Below are 21,681 nucleotides of genomic sequence, written 5' to 3' on the forward strand. Positions count from 1 at the left end.
AAGTATCTGGGAGGCGTAACATCCTCCTCTAGCGGCTCCTCCAAACGGTCACGGTCGGCATCCCTATCCGACGCCGGCGAAGAAGTGGCTAGCCAACTCGCCGAAGCTAACTTGGGTAGCCCCGACGCCGGACCAAGCGGTTCCCGACGCCGACCGCAAGGAGAGAAGAAGGCGGCGGCCGAACGCCGTCACGCCGCGACTCCATCTGCCCCCGCCCCCGAACCCACACCCTATGTTCCACCTCCACCCCCGAACAACTCGTTGTGGGCCCTTTTGACCCAACTCAATATGGCCGATAGGTCAACTATGACCCCACGCAACTTCAAACGCACGAGGACATGATATTGGGTCTCAAAAAACAATTGGGGTTGGTGCCGCCGGATGCGTAGTCTTCCTCGGGTAATATTAGCCAATAATCATGTAATTTTTAATTTTTAGGAGTTTAATTATGTAATTTTTAATTTTTAGTTTTTTAATTATGTAATTTTTAATTTTTTGGATTTTAATTATGTTTTATTTTATTTTATTTGTAATTTGTAATATTTATTGTGGTTTTTTAATGAATTTTAGTATTATGGAAATGTTTTTGTGTAATTGAATTTTAAATTAATTGTGCTCGTCCTTGCGGAAGAGCACAGCTGTGGGTGTTGTGCTCTTACCAGAGAGCAGACAGAAAAAGTGGGGTCGGCCCCACAACCGTGCTGCTGGCAAGAGCACGGTTGTGGATGCTCTAATGCGTCATTCACAAAATTAAAAAAAGAAAAAAAGGTAAGTGATAAATATTCCATAAATAGCAGTAATATTATTTCATCTTCCACCAATAATCGTCTCATTTTGTCATTTTTATCCGTTCATAAATAAATTTCTCATTTTTTTTTACCAATGGACCTCATATTGCATTGACTTTATTTCATTCACTACAAGAGTAGATTTTATTGGAACCCACAACTTCTTCAACATTATCAAGTGTTAGTAACTAGAAATACTCCCTTGATCTCCTTGAGTGTTAAGCGATAACATTTCTTTTTAGTTGTCTCACTATATTTAAATTATTCCCATTATGTTAAAAACTAAAACATGTAATCTCTCTTATTTTAATATATTTTTTATTATTTGTTTTATTTTTCTCATATCTTATATTCTTCTTACTTATATATTTTTATTTTTTTATGTTTTATTGTTATAAAGCACTCGTTCTTTAATCTTTGTACTTAAAAAATTGCATCAACTAGAGTTATTCGTACTAAATTCTATACTATCATGCTTATTCTTCTTGTGAGATCCACAACATTAAGCAATACATATAAAAATTATGATTTTTATTCTATACATTATTCACATAATTTGAGCACAACGCCATATAATTTAATTAGACTACAGAGTAGTTGCTCTTCAACGCCATAGAGTAAGAGCACAACGTACTGGACAACAATAGAGCACGCCAATTTACGCTCAAGAAACTCATATCCTCTACCAACTTAAATACGTAGACTGCAATTAAATTGGTAACCATTTCATTTCAAAAACAAAAACTTAATTTTCCAATATCACTAAAAAAAATTCTACAAACCGATTGATGTACACGTGGCACTGGCACCGATATGTGGGTGCAGCGAGCCTTGTCCCGTGGAGACGCGCACACACGCACATGGCGCATACATAAATGTGTCTCTCCCCCCTCTCTCTCTCTATCTCTAAAAATATACGTATATATCCAAATAATAATGAGTAGTAGAATACTAGTACTCGTATGATTTAATAGCTCTCCATGTTCTCTCCCTTCTCACTTCTCTCACAGAGGAAACTAGCTTGCATAACCATCTACACACGCCCACGCCCCTTCCATGTGCTTCCGTATATCTGGATATGAAGGTGAACTGTTAGCTTGATTGAGATTGGGAAATATTGTGAAAGAAAAGGAGACAAAAAAGGAAATCTGAGATCTTGTGGCGTTTCTGCAAATGCTCTTCCTTTTCCAGTGGGAATCAAATTGAACTCCAGTTGAATATTGTTGAGGTGCTTATTCAGCTAAATGTCGATACTTTTGATTTGGGGTTGTCGAAATTGAGGAACTATGGTGTAAATCATCGTCAGGAAGCATTTCATCTGCTTGTATTCGGCTGAAAAGTATTGGATTTTCGGTTGTCGTTGCTCGGAGCAGAGAAGATTCTCCTTGATCAAGTGAACTCAAACGCGCTTTTTGTTTTGGTAATTTGGGGTTTTGAGGATTGGGTATTGGTTTGCCGGGGCCGAGTTTTTCTAGGGTTTTCGATTTGATCATATTGCTTCGAGCTGAATTCTGGCTGGAATAGGGATTTGAATTCGCATATTCTGGATATTTGAGCTGGATTCTGGCTGGAACAGCTCAATCTGGAGATTGGGAGTTGGATTTGATTGTATAGACGTCAAGAATCAATTTTCAGTGTGCCATTTCTTCAAAGGGGCTTATGGAGGCAGATTGTTTTCACATATAGAGTTACCCTCATTGAAATTGGTTCTGAGATTTTGAATTTATTTGGGATCGAATTTTGGATTTTGACTACAAGGTTGACGAGGTGTAGGCCATGATCACCAGCTTCCATGTGCTTAGTAAGCTGCCATAACTTGATCCTTTAGGGATTCCATTTTTTCTCAGAAACAAGCTAAGTCAAAAGTGTTAAGTTAGCAAGAATTTTGCCAACTAATTTATTGTTGCTCCTCCGTTGGCCGTGATTTTGGTTATATATAGTTTTCAGTCATTTTCTGTTCATCGCTTAGAGGCCTTTGTGTTGAAGCTCAAGGGTAATCTGTGCGGGTTTGAGCTTGATCTTGAATATCATTGTTTGGTGGTTGGATCAGTTGAAAAGAGAAGTCACACGGAAGATCTCTAATCTAGAAATCAATGTGTGGGGGACATGGTTAATGGACAGAAATTTAAACGCGGGTCTGTTCCCATATTGGAACTCAGCTACACGTGGGAAGTAATTCAAGACTATAATTTTCTTGGCTGTGGCTATTTTGTTTGTTGCAGGAAGGCGTCCAATGTCTCGCTGCTTTCCATTTCCTCCACCGGGATATGAAAGAAAGCATCTACCAGAAGACGTGGTTCTTCTTAAAGAGGTCTGTTCATTCATCATCTCTTTCGGTGTTTTCTTATGATGTTTACTGATATGATAACATTTCTTTATTAATGCTGTGTATGTGTGGATGTCCTGGGTGTTTTTCGTGTCGTGCTTGGAAATTTAGTTATATATTAAATGCAGCTGAATTGATTATCATTTATTGTGCTATAACTTCAGTTCTCTTTGCTGCGAAATTATAATGAGTCTGTGAGATAGTTCTCAGTTCATTAGTCGTGGAAAACACATGTTATCTGAAAACTATCGTTACGTTTGATAACAACAGAAAGACGCTGCTCTCTTTCTGGGTAGTGAATGCTCCATCCCCTTACATTAAATTTTACAGTAATTTAGCTGACGCAGTGTATAATCAGACATCGTGTCTGGTAGTTGTGCTGACTCATTTTTTTTTGTTGAAAACCCAACTCCTGCAAAGACACCATTATCTTATTGAGATATAAGTGAAACTAGATGTTGATTTAATTATGTTATAAGAAGGAATAAATCAATGCTGGATTTGAGAGTAGGATCCTGAACATGATCTTTTTCTTTTCTTTTTTTTTGGCTATTTCTAAAGGGGCATAAAAGTAACTTCAAAACTAAGGCGTTGTGTATTACTTCCATTAATTAATCACATTTTATGGTGAGAACGAGCTTCAATGATTATGGTTGGGAATTTTATATCTAATGATCTAGAACAGATTGTGTAAGGTAAATTTAATCTCGGGCTTCATATAGCTTAAGGTATAGGTTTGGATCAGTGAGTGAGTAGTAATATCACAATGTAAATATACAACTGGATAAATACATCAGTGATTTAGTTTAGTTGTTAGATTGATACAACCTCATAAACTATAATCTGATATCTGACGTAAGTCTGACTTGAGAATAAACAATACTCGATGTAAATTTGATTGTGTTCCAAGCATTGCCATTGACCAACCATTGATATTATATTTTCTCCTATTTTATTCTTGCATTGATGTGTTTTCTATCTTGCAATATTTGAATCCAAAGTTAGGGAATTGTCTCCTTTTCTCCTAGCTCATTTTCTTGAGTAGCTCAGTATGCACATATAATAGCAGCCCCAGTTATTGGGATAATGAGCTGTTTCATTTATGCTCGATGATCACATATACACTCCACAATAATGATCCTTTGTTATCAATGAAATATGCCTTCTCGTGAGCGCCAGTTTTCAGAAATAGAATCTGATGTTTGTGTTGTTGAAATGGAAATGACAACTGGTCTTAGTATTCCAATAAATTTTATTTATGATTTGGCTATTCATTTCTCCTTTCCACTATAATATTACTAAGCCAGAACAGATAAGAGTAGAAAAAGTTGAAAGGGCAAACATTCTATGTGGTTTCCTCTGTGTTTTAGATATAATGAGTAAAAAATTTAATTTTACACATGGAAGAGCATAGAATTATAGTTGCTTTTGGAATAACTCTCTTGTATTAATAAGTTTCATTGTTGTCCTTTGGTAGCCACTGCATAATGTGAATTCTCATAGAGATAGTTACTATTATGCTTATGATTTTTTGTTCCAGGCTAAACACAACAAAGAGCACAAAGAGAAAAAGGAGAAAAAAGATAAGGAGAGGAAGAAAGACAAGGAAAAGAAGGAGAAGGATGGAAAGGAAAAACACAGGGACAAGAAAGACCGGAAAGGGAAGCACAAGGACAAAAAAGAAAAACACAGGGATAAGAAAAGGGAGAAAGTGGACCGGGGAAAGGATAAAGATAAAAGTAGCGTCTCGGAAGAATCAACTGTTTCTAGGAAGCTTGAGGAAAGAAGTGGAGAGAACCTCCAACCTGAAGGGCACAACAAACATAGCCGTTTTGAGGATGAAGGGAAATGTTCCCCCTTATTGCACGGTCAAAATGGAAAGAAGCCTTCACAGAGCATCTTTCCCTTCCAAGAAACCAATGGAGCAAGTTCCGTAAAGGAACTGAACGGGTGGATCCAAGATAAGGAGAAAGGTGGAGGGAGTCAGTTTCTTCAGAGTCTCGCCGATGTGGGCAAAAGGGATCAAGAGGCAGCAGCTGGAACTGCACACTGGAATCCTTCACGATTAGTGGCAGAGGATAAGAATAAGAAAGTTGAGTTGGAAGGATGCAATGGCGTGTTTACTGGAAAGTCGACAGTCCAAAACCTCGGAGTTACCAAAAGTAAAAATGAAGGGATTCCTAGACCACTGGAAGTACAAAACGACTCAAGGTTGGAGGACAAAGATAAGTACAAGGAAGCATTGAGTAATAATAAGCAGGGAGACAAACAGAAAGACAGGGATAAGAAAAGCCTTAGAAAGGATAAACACAAGGAGAAGGAGAAGAAAAAGGAGAAGGCTAATGCAAACATAGAAAACAAGAGAAGTGAATCCCAAATTTCCGGAAAAAATTATCTTGTTGATGCTACTTTTAGTAAAAATGTAAATTTGCTCAAGGATGTTGTCGGTGCTGCTACTAATGAAGCGAGTATCAAGAAGCGGAAAGACATGGACACTAATGGTTTTCTTCATGGTGAGTTCTTTTAGTCGATGCTCATTATTTTATTTCACTATGTTACAGTGTTGTCAAAGTGTCGTTCGGGTCGCTCGGGTCGCCTGGGTCGAGACCATCACCGCCCCAACATGGGTGGGTTGATCGAGATACAGGGTCGCCGTTGGGTCGAGTGGGTCACCTAGGTCGCCCTAAACATATGCTATCTCTGATTTTCTCAAATCTCTCACATGTTTTCTGACTTTCTGAATCACAATTCTCTATATATATGCATGCACCACATCAAACTTTTCAAACCTACTTTCTACACTTTAGAATTCGGCGTCTTCACTCCTAAACAAATAAACAATTCAAAGATCTTTTGCTGCCACCCTTCATATATTCCTTTGTTTTGATATTTTCAGACAATGGTATCAATTATTTATTATGTTATGACTTATGAATTGCTTTGATATTTTGATCATTTCTATTTTCCACTTTATCTCTATTCACATGAATTGCGTCTACATTTATATTATTTGATATATTATAAACATTAGAGCAATATATTTATTTTATTTAATATTAAAAGGCAAAACAATTAGCCTAGATTTGTGGGTCTCTCGACCCAGTCGACTCGTCGACCCACGACCCGAATTTTTACCTCATCGACCCGATGCGCCCCGCAACCCTAACAACACTGCTATGTTAGGAAATGAGAATAATTGTTTGGATTCTATCTAATGCACATGTAATTTACTTTTTTGTTTAAACTAATCATTGCTGCTTAATTTACAGATGGTGAAATTAGGCCTAATAAAGTTCAAAGGCTTTCCCCAACAGAGAATGGAAGAATATCCACTAAATTCTCTTCTTGTAAGCATAATATTCCAAACAAAGTTTGGTCGGATCACGGTGGCCAGTTGAACAATGGTATAAATGAAGCCAGGAAACCTTCTCCATCTAAACCTAATCATCCTTCTGGTGTTAACAAGTTCAACCATCAAAATTTTGTACCTCCAAAGACGCCAGATCCTGCTCGTAGCAATGTAAACGAGGCTCCCAAAATGCATAAGATGAAGGACCATGCTGCTGAAGCATCAAGGAGGCCTCCACATCCCGATTCCAAGTATCTAAGTCAGATCTTAGCAGTTCCCACAGTGGGAGACTGGTCCGAGGAAGATGACCAAGAATGGTTATTAGGCAAAAACGGTCATCCAAATAAGCCCACGTTAGAACCAGCCAGGGTCAAGGAGGAGCTGCAAGTATGGTCTGAAGCTGTACATATCAAATCAGCTGATGTTTGTGCTCTGCCATATGTGATTCCTTACTGATTCTCGCTCGTTAACTTCTGGTTGAAGAGAGCCAGCCATTGCCAGAGTTATCCTCAGCATCTGCCTCTTGATATGGCCGGGTATGGTATCTTATTCCCCGTGACATGCCACCAGTAATCTTTCCCAGCCCTTTCGTCTGACCTATTTGATCTTATAGGTACACAAGGCATCGATGTTGTGCTGCCTTACCGGAGTCGCATGTCATGGAGAGATACATTAATCGACTTGTATATTTTTGTAGCATAGGTGACTTGGCGCTCGTCCTGTCCATTCTAATTTAACCAAGTGCAGTTCTAGTTTCATGTATCCACAATTTTGATGTGCAACATACAAAGTGGTGGTGCTCAGCGACGGAGCCAGCATAGGCCAAGTCGCCGCCAGCAGGGGCTTGGCCATTGCCTAACCACAGGGTCCGGAGTGGAGCTAGGTGGGGTCTGGGCAGAGAGTAAATGGAGCAAACATGGAGCTTTTGAGAGAGTCTCAACCATTGTATGGATGAAAGATGAAAGAGCTACAATAAATAACATCTTTAACTTTTTATGTATTACGAATTAGTAATTTTTTAACTTAATGGAAAGTAATGTGTTTTTTGGGTAATTGAAGGAGAAACTTGAAAATGTTAGTAATTCTTTAACTAGATGTAGAAGTGTTTCATAAACTGGCAGTCAAGTTTGAGTTTAGAGATGAAGTTTGAATATATATTGGCCAAATTACCAAAAAAAAACCTATGAAATCCAGATCCGTCCCTCTATTTTAATACTCCTGATGTTCATAAACCTAACAAATTCGTTCTATTTTAGAATAAATTGCTTAATCATCGACGATGACGTTTAAATTTTGATTTTCGAACCACCATATTAGATACTCCACAATTTCATCAAAATTAATAATCATAGAATAACGGTAAATAAATGTAAGTTTCAAAATTTTTAATATTGATTTTCAAAGTTATAAGACAAATAAAAATTTTACATAATATTTTGGACAATCTGAATCTGAATCTGACCAATGGCTGAGTTGAAAACAATGTATGGACTTTCTGCTCAAAACATAACCAATAATTTCACATTTGCACCCAATGAACACCAAAAATCCCCTTCCAGTCCCTGATGAATATACTTTCACTTTCACACCCGTCGACAAAAATTTAGCAAAAACTTTCCCAATAATTCTCCTGTCCTCTCCGTCCGTTCACCTCCGCCCCTCCAAATCGCTCCCCTTCTCAACTAAAGGTAAGTTTTTCTTAGCAACTTCCCGTGATTCTTGATGGCTGAGCGCACACATTTAAACACGTTTCTTCACACAGTGGCGTCAAGCAACCATTTTTCCCTCTCGTTGTGAGGAATCTTGATCTGGGCTCTTGTTGTTCTGCAAATGATTTTATGGGTTTTTGTAGTTTTTTTATTTGATGAAATTGAGCTTTTTAGTTGGGTGTAGTGTAGTGTAGTGTAGTGTAGTGGGATAGAGTGATGACGCCTCAGCCAAGAAGAAAGAAATGGACTGAGGCAGAGGAGAGGACTCTAATAGATAAGTATGGCGATATGACTTGTGATGGGACTTTATCTAAGATGAAAACTAGGGAGAAGAAATATAGGCCTATTGCTTTACATGTGAATTCTGTGCACCATGTCCGAGACCCGGTGTCGTATCCGTGGCAATGGAGTTGGAAAGATGTCTCTACGAAGGTGCAGAATATGAGGCATCAGTATGCCCTAGTTAAGCAGAAGATCAAGAAGCCCGAGTCTTCGATTAGGGGGTCGGGCGAGGATGAGTTTGATTGGATGGAAGGGATTACACACTGGTCCAACTTTCTTAGGTATAAGGAGGTGTTTGGGGATGTGCCACTGGTGTTTGCAAGCAATGATGGGGTTGGAGGGGGGAATGATTGTTATGAAGGGGATGATATCATCCCATTCGGGCAGCTGGGGGAGGTGGGGGAAGGGGGTTTTGTGGCTGGGATTGATGGGGTTGAGAATGGGGTGATGGATTTGGAGTTTGATTATGATGGGGAGGAGGGGGAAGACAATTACAATGGAGGGAGTAAGAGTGATGCTTGTATGAGGGAAGATGCTGGTGCGAGATTTGTATGTGAAGCTATAGAGCCGGATATGAGGAAGAAGAGGAAGGTGTTGAAAGGGATGGAGAAGAAAGCGTGGGGTTTCCTTTTTAACCAGCTTGGGAGCTTGAAGGAGATGGAAGCTCGGAGTGAGCAGCGTGAGGGGGGGAGAGAGAGGGAGAGGCAAAGAAGGGACCAGCTCCGGATGGAGATGGAGAAAGAGCGTGAGAGGAAGTGGGAAGAAATGGAGAAGGATCGAGAAGTTAGGGAGAACAATAGGGACAAGTTAAGGAGGAAGTGGATTCAAGAATGGGAAGCTATGGAGAGGGAGAATGAAGAGCGAGAGAGAAGAAGAAGAGATGAGGAGTTAAGGAACCAGAGGGAATGGGAGGAGAGGATGAACCGGAGGAGATCAGAATGGAAGAAGAGGATGGATGAGACGTTGAGTCAACACCGACCTGAAATAGGCCAGATTCAGGCGAGGATAATCCACGAGCAACAGAATCTTACCAGTCAGTTGATTGGAATTGTTTCACAGTGGACTGGCCATCCCTCGGCACTCTCCGATCACGCTGGAGCGAGTAGCCATTATATGTCGCAGATGATACAGAACATGCACCATGTGACTGGTATGGTTCATGGCGATGCACGGGTCGAGGGGGATGATAACCAAGAAGATCAGTTCATTGTTGATGGTTAGCACCTCGATTGAACCGACCTACAGAGTGTCCTTTTATCTGCTGTTCGAAGGAGCTTGAGGAACTGAATTAGATGTCTGTATTATAGCTGTTTAGTTTATATTCTTTGCTTTTTTTTCACCTGGAAACTCTTTTGATCTGATATAGTGTAGCATACAATAATTCATTCCTCATTTTTTGTCGGTTGAATAACAATTGTCGAAAATAATTTCAACCAGAAAGCACTTGAATCACATCACTATGGTTTTCAATATTGCCTCTGTAATTTGTTTGTTTTAAGCGTTTTGTTTGTAGATACTAGGAGAAATGCAAGAAGGTATGTAGTTTCTTGATAGTTGAGTTTTATCTTAATTGAATGTCAATAAACATTTTCTGGTTACCAAAGTCTTGGACCTATTTCTGTTCAAATATAACAAAAAATGCGAAAGGCCAATAAACTAGTAGTATGTCCTAAAACACCTTTTATCTGCAAACTGGCAGTTTTGTTATATAAAATAAATTAAGAAACTAATACTACTAGTATACATGTATATATTGAAGGAAAACAAAATGTTTGTATAACTTCATCTCCTCCATTAACTCAGTAGCTCGATCGATTTTGATAGATCCACGACTTTTTCGCCCCACTCCTTCGCCTCTTCTGAATACCTGGCAACTGCAGTACGAGCTTCTGAGAGCTGCTGCTCTTCAATGGCGAAGTCAGTCTTGAGCGCAAAAAGTACTTCGTTGACATCTTCTTCGATCTTGAGGCAAAAGATGTTGCTGAATACCTGCAAATTGCAACGAGAAGAAAACAAAAAACGTATCAAAATTAACATCATGAAGCAATTAGCTAGAATCGGAATCACACTATTTTCTACATCACTATAGTTCTTGCCTTTTTCAGGCGCGTATACACTGCATCTTTCATGGTAGAGGATCTCGAGACCAGATTGATGATGAATAAACCTTGCTCAGAAAGTGATTCTTTTGCGGCCAAAAGAAAATATTCTTCGACAAAATCCGCTTCAGGGCATGTCAAACCAGAACTGGATAAGATTGTCATAGACGCATTGAGAAAATTAACAAAGAAGATGAAGATGATGAATGACCGGTTAAGAAATCCACATTACCTTGTGTCTGATGAGTCAACATCGACTATGAGAATGTCAATTTTTCTGAGGCTTTTTTCGTCTGGACAGAGTACAATGCGATTTATATAATACATTACGGTTAGTTAAGCACATTTTTCTCTATTTTCACAGATAGTTGATGTAACTTTACCTCCCTCAACCTTAGAATCTGCTATCTCCTTGACAAATTTAATTCCATCTGTAACATGTACCTACAAAGGAACATAAAATGGATTGAAGATTTTTAAAATGCTTGCAGTCGAATTTAAACCATATGCATCTCTTTAATGTAACATTATTTTTGTAGTTTAAAATAACAAGTACTATAAGTAATGCATATTATTTTCATGAACTCAAATACGAAGTTGCCAAGCACATCTTAAACCCCTACAATTTCAATTCAGGATTGATTTTCAAAAATAGTGTTACCTTCAAGCGCTCATCCTCTTCGAAACCAAAAAAATCTCTAGCGACATCCAATACCACTGGATCTAACTCGATAACCTATGAAAATAAGAATTTGCATAAGGGTGAGATAGCAAAATAATTTGGAATGTAAAGTATCAGAATTTAATTAAACCTCAATCTGGAGGGTGGGTAGATTTTTCTTCATGAACATAGGAAGCAGTCCTGCCCCAAGACCAAGAACCGCTGTTTTTACCTAGAAAACATGGAAGAGTTGCCTTAAGTCCAATTATTCAAAAACTAGAGCCACACACCAAAAATTTATGGACGATTCAAAGGCAAAGTGATAATATAACAATATAAAAAAATATTCATTTTGAATACTAATCTAGACATTGATAAGAAAGCTAATCATACTAAAGCATGGCCTTCTTAAGCAAGACAGAATTTAATGCACATCGGTCTTTTGCAAGTGAGGAAATCGCTCACCAGGCCTCCAAATGAGGTAGCTATGCTCAAATATGAAGAGATCAACAGTATTCCTGAAATAATCCCATTGTGGTACGGACTAGCTAAGTGGTTGTGAATAACTTCCGCTTCACTACTTAAAGCTGCCCAAAATAAGACAGAACACATGGGTCAACAAATTAAAAATGCATATTTGTAGCTGTATAGAAAGTACTGTACAAACACGCACACATAGGGAAATCAGATCCTCACCAGAAGTCCTAGATGAGCGAGAGTCAAATTTTGACGATAAAAGAGCTTCAGATTGCACCAGATTCTCAGACCTTTCAAAAATGAGACGGCGATACTTATGACCCTTATAAGGATCATCTTTATTAATAGCTTCATAGATCACATCATCCACGATGATTAGACCAGTCAAGTCAGATTCAACCTACATTAACAAAAAGACAAAAATCAGAAGCAAATGGTTGGGTGATATTTAATCATCAAAGAAGTTGATTGAGACAAGAAATAGCAAATAATTAGCAAATAATTAGTGTCCAACTTATTAATATCATAGTGAAAACTAAGCACAACCAAATATGAACTTGGGAATCTGAAACAAGCCTTCCTAAAAATACACTCCGTATTTATTATCAAACACATCTTGCGATATAAAATAAAAGATGGCAGTTATCTAACCTGGTGCACAATACCTCGCTTCTTAATTCCATCACCTGCAGCCATAAACCTGCCAAAGAAAAGAGAACAAAGGAACCAAAAAACCTTTTTCCATCAAATCTAGCAAGTGATAAAAAATAACATTTGAATATCTAAGGCACGTGCACTGACAACTTCCACCCCCCACACATACAAACATATATATATATATATATATATATATATATATATATATTGTATATCCAAGAAGGACACAGGAACTCAGGGAATGTTATTCAAATGATCTGATCATGGACATACTACTAATAGATAAGTACTTAATAACTAATGGATACATACGGAATTTGAAGGTCATTGTCATTGTCACCATAGTTTGGAGCCAACTGCTTGACTAAAGGAGAAAGGTCCGACTACAATAAGGAAAAACAAAATATAAGATGTTATCATACTTTCAGCAAGAAAACGAAACCATTCTAACATGTCAAATAAAGTAAGATATTAACCTGGATGGACTGCATGGGATAAACGGAATTACTAGAATCCAGAAAAACCTAAAGTCAATACGGAAAATTTTATCATTAGAAACAAAATAGAAATTGCATACAGGAATAATATACTAAATTTATTAGTGACAAGAAGGCTTACCATGCACAACCTAGCAGCCTTTGCACTTACAACAATAAGCCACTGCCCTTCTTCTGATGTGTAAAGCCAGTCATGAGCTCTTAACTGAAATATAAAGTTCAGTCACATCACACACCCGCTTGATTAAAACAAGTATATAACAAAAGTAGGCCACAGCAACTGAATTACGGTAGAAAAAGGGACTTGATGAAATTATGATGGCATAGAAAAAAGAAGAAACAAAAGTTAAACATCTAGATCTCAACTCGGAAGTTGGTTCAGATGAAACAGACCTCAATATTACCTCTAAATAGTTCAAACTTAAAAGTTGTTCTAAAAACCTGTCATACAACCCAGTGTTGTTAATTTGGCGTTCGGGTCGCTCGGGTCGCCTGGGTCGCCCGGGTCGAGGCCATCACCGCCCCAACATGGGTGGGTTGATCGAGATGCATGGGTCGCGCTGGGTCGCCCGGGTCGGCGGGGTCGAGCGTTTCGGGTGGGTCGCCCTAACCAGGGGCGGACCCAGTAAGAGGTGGGGGAGGGCTTAAGCAACGTGGGAGCAAAAAGTTGCAGAGGAAAAAGAGAAACAATGGCGGCAGGCAGCGCGAGGAAGAAGACAATTGTAATAAAATTAATATAGTTATTATTATAATAAAAGCTTTCTTTATTGGGAGTTGTGGTATCGTACTTTCAAATGCAGTTATTAATGGAAAAATAAATGTGCTGTGTTAATTTTGGTCAAAGAAAAGTAAAATGTGATGTGTTAATTTAGATTTTTGTTTAGTGGACATAAAATTTCAAATTGACTACTTAGTTTTAAATAAATGATGGCCGATTAAATTATGGAAAATTTTGTTTAGTTTTCATAATATTTCATGTATACTAGTACATTATTATTATGTGAAATTAAGAATGAAAATATGAAAAATATGAAAAATGTGCATTAAAATTGTAATTAAATTTATATAGGATATTGTGATTTATTATATAGAATTAATTTTACTCACTACTTTATGATAACATTTTAATTTATGTATTGAACTAGTTTTATGTATAAAATTGTAACTAAATTTATATAGGAGTACTACCTTCGTTTCTGAAAATTTGAAATTTATGAAACCGCGCATGTTTTATTAAACAATTATTAAAGTAAACAAAAGATAAAACAAAAAGCGATTAAAGCATTCTTAGTGGAGAAATGAGTTCTACTTCATTAGAGAAAAATAAAATTTCTTAAAATAGAAACTTCCTAATTTTAAGTGTTGAACCAAAATAGAAATAATTTCTATTTTTAAAAGTCAAAGATAATATAATAAAGCCCCTACAACCAAAATTTTCTCGTATTTTAAGTGTTGGAGCCATCTCACAATACTAGAGGCAACACAAATACTCGAGATCATGCCTCAAGCTCCAAGTCTACTCGTATTCTTGTGGATGAAGATGAAGAGAATGAAGATATAAACTTGGTTGTAGCAGAATTTGATGAAGGAGAAGATGACTATCATCTAAGTGCAGATGATATATAACTTTCTTTTGACATTTACAGATAATGGTTTCAATTATTTATTTTGTGTTATACTTATGACTTATGAATTGTTTTGATATTTTCTATTTTCCACTTTGTCTCTATTTACATGAATTACGTCTACATTTATATTATTTGATATATTATAAACATTAGACTAATATATTTATTTGATTTAATATTAAAAGGCAAAAAAATTAGCCTAGATTAGTGGGTCTCTCGACCCAGTCGACTCGTCGACCCGCGACCCGAATTTTCACCTTATCGACCCGGTGCGACCCTCGACCCTAACAACACTGATACAACCTCACTTTATAATCCCTAAAATGAGTTGCTTTGTTGAGATTTGATTTACATACTAGGAAAGCTATCTACTGATTAATGCAAGATTATCTTCGTATTCTTGAACAAATGACAAAAGAATATCCAATCGTCTGTAAAATGACAGATACGAAACACAGTAGCGACTATATCTTGTGGAACAATATAATATGCATTGGAGAAAAGAGACTTACTTGGGGAACAATGAATACACCATAGGGATAGACAAATTGTCCTGAGTCTGGCTTAGCATCAAGAAGCGTGCAATTATAGAAAAAATTGGATACTCCAGGTTCACCTAAGATGAGCTTTATCCTACGCCCAGGTTCAAGTATTGAAATATTTCCTTTTGCCCCAAGTCTCAAGTCTTCCATTGTGTACGATATGTCGGAGTTGTTGGAGTATTTTGTGCGAGCATGTCTTTCTTTTTCAAGCATTTCATATAGTTTACGAGCCTAAACCATGTTAACAAGGAACTTTTATATTTCAGTGTATAATGGATAAAATAAATTTGAACTTATGTAAAGAGAATGTCCAAGATAACAACTTAACTGAAAGTAGTTAAAAATAGATTACTTGAACTCTTATTGAAAGTATATTGTCTTTTTTATTTCAAAATCATGCCAATAGGATATATCCTATTGAGTTTCATAATAAGATGGAAAGTGATGTACCTGATTACCATGTCGTTCAATAGAATATTCACCCAAGAACAATGATAAATCAGACACTGAAGTAGGAGAATCTTTCTCAGCAACTACCACAAAAGTCTGCAGTTCCGGGGTGGTTCCATATGGTGGCCCTTGAGAGATGGCATGAATACTCATTTTCCACCCAAATCGAAATTCACGGAGAAGTAACTCTGCGGAAAAAAGTAATGAGGAATATGAGAGAGAGGTCCAAGGGCATAGCTTAACATAAGAAAAGGTCATATTCAAAGGAACCATACCTAAGACATGAGATTCTGCTAAGGTGAGACAAATGAATTTTCCTCCAGTTTCCATAACCCTTTTAACCTAAAAATGCACGAGATAGTTTACGCGTAAAATCAATGCTTAGGCCTACCATGCACAAAAGGTCAATTTAGTATGAATATCCAATACCTCGCTTAAGTAGAGAATGCCCAATCTTGAACCGAGCTTCGGCTCCATCAAAGCATCCAAGCCTCCTTTGTCCACAACAGCATTGAAGCTCTCACCACCAAACTTAAAAACAAGGAAAGTGAACAGCAAGAAATCGTAAGGCTCTTTCTGGCAATATATTCCTATTAATGTGTTTATATGTTCATCAATTAGATTATTAGATAAGATCACTTAATTGATAGAGATTATTCCATAATCAAATCTTGGATAACTCAATTGGCATAGCATAATCCAGAACCAAATTTATTAATTCACTGGCATCCATAAACACATTACTCATGATCAAACAAATTACTCACAAACTTCTATAATCGAACTCTCGAATACTTAATCAATATAGCTTAATCCATAATCTGTCGAAGCATCACTCACAAACTAACACATGACTCACAGATGTGCCAAAAACATGCTGCAGTTACCTGCAACTCGGTCATATCCATAACTCTCCACTTCATCTCCGGCCGCTCTCTCACGTTCCTCCTCAACATATCCATAATAACCACTTTCGAGAAATCGATATTCGTTATGCTCTGAAATCCGGCATCGTAGAGCTGCTCCGAGAGCTTGGAGTTCCCGCACCCCGGCACTAAGATAGTCACCTCCTTGGGAGGCTTCTCGGGGAACGAGAGATTGTCCGTGAGTAAGCTCCGGAGCTGCGGCCACTCGGCGTACCATTCGAAGTTATCTTCGCTGCCGCGAAGTGTGAAGAATTTGTCCCAATTATCTTTGTCTGTGAAGTCACCGAGGGTTTTCAGAATCTCCTCTTGCTTGATTTGTTGCTCTCCATTGGCTATTCTTCGCTGCTGCTTGCTCTTCTTCTTCCCCATCGCGAGTTTAGGGTTTTACAGAGAGTTTGGAGTTGATTTGGGGTTTAACTGCAGTGCAAATGTTATTTGCGTTACTATAAACTTGACGGAATATATTATTTTACAACACTAATAAGTAAACTTTTTTCTATAAAATATAAGTATAAATTTAATTTTTTTTACTAAATTAGAACAAAAGTAAAATATTTTTTATAAAACATATAATTACCCCATTTGTTCTTATGATTTGGTCAAGTCCACATTACTTATTTATTTAAAATATAGTACATTAATACTATATAAATTATTTTGAAAATTAAAGTTTAATTTGTATCGAAGTTTTCAGAAAGTTTTCAGAAAAATAAGAAAAAATGATAATTGTCGACTAAGCAATACTCCCTCCGTCCGCGAATAGGAGTCCCGTTTTTCCATTTTAGTCTATCCGCAAATAGGAGTCTCGATTCACTTTTACCATAAATGGTAATAGAGTCTCACATTCCACTAACTTATTTCACTCATATTTCATTTAAAACTAATATATACAAGTGGAACTCCTATTCCACTAATTCTTTTTCATCCATTTTTCTTAACATTTCTTAAAACTCGTGCCGTCAAGGAATGAGACTCCTATTGACGGACGGGCAGAGTAGATTTTTGCTAAGATATAGTACTATAACATGACATTTGATCACACACATTCGATTGGTTGCCTAGCCAGCCTCAACCAACTTTTTGTGTTTAATTTTTCATTTTTTTTCCGGAAGTCTCATGTTTGTAAGGAAATTAGTAATGGTGGCCTATATTCGGAGCTCATCTTAAGGCCTATCTCTATTTTCTCCTATCACATCAGTAAACCCATCTTAGAACCTATCTTTCTGTAATGAAAGTTCATTTCAGAGTCCATCTCATTTTCACATCAGCATTATTTTATATTTTTCACTTTTAATTGTTAGCGTGAAATAAAATGATAAATTAACCAGAAATAAAGACAATTCAATAAAAAGAAAACATCTTACATTTAAAAAAATATAGAAAAAAACAAACTAAAACATTTATAAAAATATTGAAAACATTGTGCATAGAGAAGTAAAATGTATATAAAATGAAGTGGGATGAATGTGAATAATTGATAGAGAATGGAGTATATATAGGGGATAAAAAATGAATAAATATAAAAAAAGAAAAAAAGGAGATCAACTAGGCTGATCCATCAGCTTTGGGGAGGAGCACATGGTGAGTGGAGAAAGGCCCTTGCTCCATAATGGAAGCCTTAGACAGCCGATGGGGGTCGATCGCTTAGCCCTTGCAATCATCCTCCATTGCCTAGTGCTCTAAGAGGTTGGTAAAGCTTATTTCAGGGAATTTATTTTAAGAATTTATTAATTATGAAAAATGTGTGATAATTTGTTGTAGCTTATTTTCACAACTTTAAGTTGTTAGTAGTAAATTATTTTGTCAAACACTTTTAAGAATATAGTATACTATAAGTTATAAATGGTTTATAAATTCAGCCAAACACTCTTAAAGTCTAATTTAAGCAATGAATATAAGTATGTGTTTCGTAGGCATTCTTTATAGTATCTTCTAAAAAGGTAGTACTACCATTTCTCTTGTAATAAAGCTTCGTTTACTTGAAAAAAATATTGTCTCATTTCCCTTGGAGAAATTTCGGAAAAAGGATTAATTTCGCTGACATTTCGAAATTTAACATTAAATTCGCTGACCTTTTGAAATATGGGATCGAGGCATGCGAATTTTTTAGAATAAGAGTTTTTTTATTGACTAAAGTCCCAATTTGGTCCTTAACATATTGCATTTTTTTGAGTTTGGTCCAAAACATTATCTTTTGAATTATTCGGTCCCTCACATTTGAAATCGGATCACATTTGGTCCATTTTGGACGGTTCCGTCAAATTTTTGACGGTTTTAATTACCGTGTCACAGATCCGTCACTAACTAGGAGAAACTAATCCGTCACTAATCCGTCACAAATCGGCTTCTAATTTTAACGACTCAAAACTAAACAAATTTCGCTATTTATGCATCAACTCAAGATGAAGAATTAAATTAGTATACTTCAATTAGATATGGATGATAGTATATTATAAAAATGCAAAATAAAATTAGTACAATAATTGGAAATTGACCTGGTGGGATTGGAGGAGTTGTTGGCTGGCACGTTTAAGTGAGGTATCGTAGTAAGAGTTGAAGTTGTCGAGGCCGAGAACGCCGTCGCCGCGCTTCTTCAAGGCGAGGGAGCCGACGAAGCCGGCGGCGCCGGTGACGAGGACGGAGAAGCCGTTGGGGCGGCGGGGGTGGAGCAGCGGCGGACCTGCTTCTCCCAGGCGGCGCCGGCGCCGTAGAAGGCGGAGGAGAGGAAGCTGTTGGAGGTGTGGAGGGCGGCGTGGTTGGAGGGGGAGAGGGGAGGGTAGTTGAGGGTGAAGAAGAAGATGAGGAGGAGAGCCGCCAGTAGAGTCACCCGGGAGAGGAGCTTTGACGGATTTGTGACGGATCAGTTTCTCCCAGTTAGTGACGGATTTGTGACTCGCTAATTAAAACCGTCAAAAATTTGACGGAATCGTCCAAAATGGACCAAATGTGATCTGGTTTTAAATGTGAGAGACCGAATAATTTAAAATATAATGTTTTGGACCAAAATAAAAAAAAAACGCAATATGTAAAGGACCAAATTAAGACTTTAGTCTTTTTTATTTTTTCTCTTTTTTTATTATTATTTCCATAACAACATTTATAAATTGACCAAACCACCGTATACTATTTTCCTCCCTAATTCCTATACCTTTGTTTATGAAATCATTCCTCTCGTATTTATTTTGACAGAGTGAATGGGAAGTTGAGAGGGCATGTCGGAGTGCGATCGCAGCCATACATGTACATCAATGCACCACACTCCGGCAGCTTACGGCCGCCGCCGCCGCGTATGTGGTTTAGGCATATGGAACAGTAGTGCTCAGTCTCTGATCTCTCGTGGAATATGGAAGCCATCGGCATCTGCTCCTCTTTGCCGGAAAATTTCTCAAGGAACGATCCCATGTTTGTTTGTAAAAAGCTCTGTTGTAATGGAGCTTAATTGTTATTGCGTATATATAATGGCGAGGGCATTGGACTAAGATTGTTACAAACTGGAATTAATTCAAAGGTAAAAACTAAATTCATAGATTAGTGGTAATTTATTTAGAAGAAAATACAATGGTGATTTTGTGAATGGGAGATGATCAAATAAAGGCATGTCATATGTGTTTAGTAAATACAGTAGGACTGATTTTTCTTAGCAATTTGAGAGGTTAAACAGAAAGCAGTCATGACTCATGAGAATGGACTGTTTTTAATTAATTGACCTTTTTCAAAATTCGAGAAATTTCAAATTTCATTTGAGGTATGAAAGCAGGGGTGAAAACTTAATTGGGTAGTTTGGTCAATTTATAAATGTCATGATAGAAATAATAAGAAAAGAGACGAGAAAAAATATAAAAATATCTCATTCTAAAAAATTCGCATGCCTCAATCTCATATTTTGAAAGATCGGCGAATTTAATGTCAAATTTCAAAAGGTCAGCGAAATGAATTCCTTTTTCTGAAATTTCTCTTTTCGTTATTAGAAAATTCCATTAAAAGTGACATGTTTTTTTTATAATACTATATCAACTTTATTATCTTTTCACATAACTCACGAGTAACGGAATAACACTACATAAAATCAAATGCCACAAATGGAACACTTTGTTTTACCATGTTATTATAATAGTAGTACGTATTTTTTGTTAATATTGATCTGCTTTTTTTTTTGTTTCAGATCACCATGTAAAATACTCCATATCGACACAAATCCACTATTTTAACACTCGAGTGATCAACTTTACTTGTTTGTAAAACAAATTTGAGAGCATACTTCAAATCTTAGTCTCGTTGAGTTTTTGAGATAATTTTTTGGTTTCTCCTTCTGCCCTAGCAAGCCTATCTGCTTGACTTCCAGCAAACCTCTGTCTGAATAGCTCCACTTCTTCATCTCTCTGCATCATACTATTCATTTAATAAACACAACAAAATTGAAATTCAACACCATACAACTATATAGGTAGAAACCTAGAAAAATCAAACTATACCATTTCTCTAAACAATGGCGTGGCGTTCGTCACTCTTTTCATCAGAGAGCGAAAATTGCGTTTCAAGTGGCAAATCGAGCTGCTTAAGCACCTATGTATCAGAAAATATTTGTTTAGCGTTAGCACCGCCGTGATGGATATACAGCTATTTATGAGCACAATTGCAGCAAGGACGGCATGAAAGGTTCTAAGAGGCACGCGAGAAGATACACTAATCCGAGAGAAGTTTTCATGACCACGGAACAAGAAGGTCGATCCTCCCTGTAGAGCTTCCAGAACTGGCTTTCCTGCACGAGAATAACTGCATGTTCAAAACCTGATCAACCTAATACCAATAAGTTCTAAATCATCACAAAAAATGAGGCAATGTTCGTACTTGCAGATAAGCATTTCCTACTCCAGATATGGTCATAGCAATCTTCAAGCCTTGCTTTAGTTTCACCTACACCAAATGCGGGTCAGAATGTCAAGGCATGCTAATATTCAGTAGCAAAATAAGACCATTAGTGCCTTTGTTTACCTTCTCCATTGCATCTATGTACTGTTCCACAAAACCACCAATCTTCTCTCCCAATGCTTTACTCAGTGGATGAGTATCTGCATTTGGAGCATCGGGGATTGATGGTTGGGCGAATTTTTGATGGTAGTAAATGCAGGTAATGAATATAGATCACGACACAAGGAATTACGTGGTTCGATTTACTGAAGTAAATCTACGTCCATGGGAAGAAAGGAGGGCAAGATTGTATTGCTTGATCTGGTTTACAGCTTACAAATACAGCCTTGCTATATGTTATTTGATGTCTAGCCCCTCCTCT

The 21,681-nt window shown here is 37.3% G+C and overlaps 3 protein-coding genes across 3 annotated transcripts; 1 reads left to right on the forward strand and 2 right to left on the reverse strand.

Moving 5' to 3' along the window:
* The first annotated feature begins 1,718 nt into the window (after positions 1-1,718).
* Positions 1,719-7,516, forward strand: LOC121809340 (DEAD-box ATP-dependent RNA helicase 42-like). Its single transcript, XM_042209918.1, has 4 exons — positions 1,719-3,099; positions 4,655-5,627; positions 6,384-6,999; positions 7,077-7,516. The coding sequence occupies exons 1-3, from the start codon at positions 3,022-3,024 to the stop codon at positions 6,917-6,919; spliced, it is 1,587 nt and encodes a 528-aa protein (XP_042065852.1). The 5' UTR covers positions 1,719-3,021; the 3' UTR covers positions 6,920-6,999; positions 7,077-7,516.
* A 2,478-nt stretch (positions 7,517-9,994) lies between these two features.
* Positions 9,995-16,825, reverse strand: LOC121808406 (eEF1A lysine and N-terminal methyltransferase-like). The gene is made up of 17 exons (XM_042208885.1): positions 16,353-16,825; positions 15,895-15,996; positions 15,741-15,807; positions 15,466-15,653; positions 14,986-15,246; positions 12,967-13,050; positions 12,825-12,872; positions 12,661-12,731; positions 12,343-12,391; positions 11,911-12,091; positions 11,680-11,801; positions 11,366-11,446; positions 11,215-11,289; positions 10,937-10,997; positions 10,786-10,846; positions 10,551-10,701; positions 9,995-10,443 (listed from the first exon to the last, which is right to left on the reverse strand). The coding sequence occupies exons 1-17, from the start codon at positions 16,758-16,760 to the stop codon at positions 10,249-10,251; spliced, it is 2,205 nt and encodes a 734-aa protein (XP_042064819.1). The 5' UTR covers positions 16,761-16,825; the 3' UTR covers positions 9,995-10,248.
* A 3,825-nt stretch (positions 16,826-20,650) lies between these two features.
* Positions 20,651-21,474, reverse strand: LOC121807929 (probable methionine--tRNA ligase). Its single transcript, XM_042208261.1, has 5 exons — positions 21,384-21,474; positions 21,240-21,305; positions 21,074-21,150; positions 20,864-20,954; positions 20,651-20,770 (listed from the first exon to the last, which is right to left on the reverse strand). Exons 1-5 carry the CDS (start codon positions 21,390-21,392, stop codon positions 20,651-20,653), a joined length of 363 nt encoding a protein of 120 aa, XP_042064195.1. The 5' UTR covers positions 21,393-21,474.
* Between the last annotated feature and the right edge of the window lie 207 nt (positions 21,475-21,681).

This window comes from Salvia splendens, chromosome 6 (assembly GCF_004379255.2).
Source record: "Salvia splendens isolate huo1 chromosome 6, SspV2, whole genome shotgun sequence".
NCBI classification, from domain to species: Eukaryota; Viridiplantae; Streptophyta; class Magnoliopsida; order Lamiales; family Lamiaceae; genus Salvia; species Salvia splendens.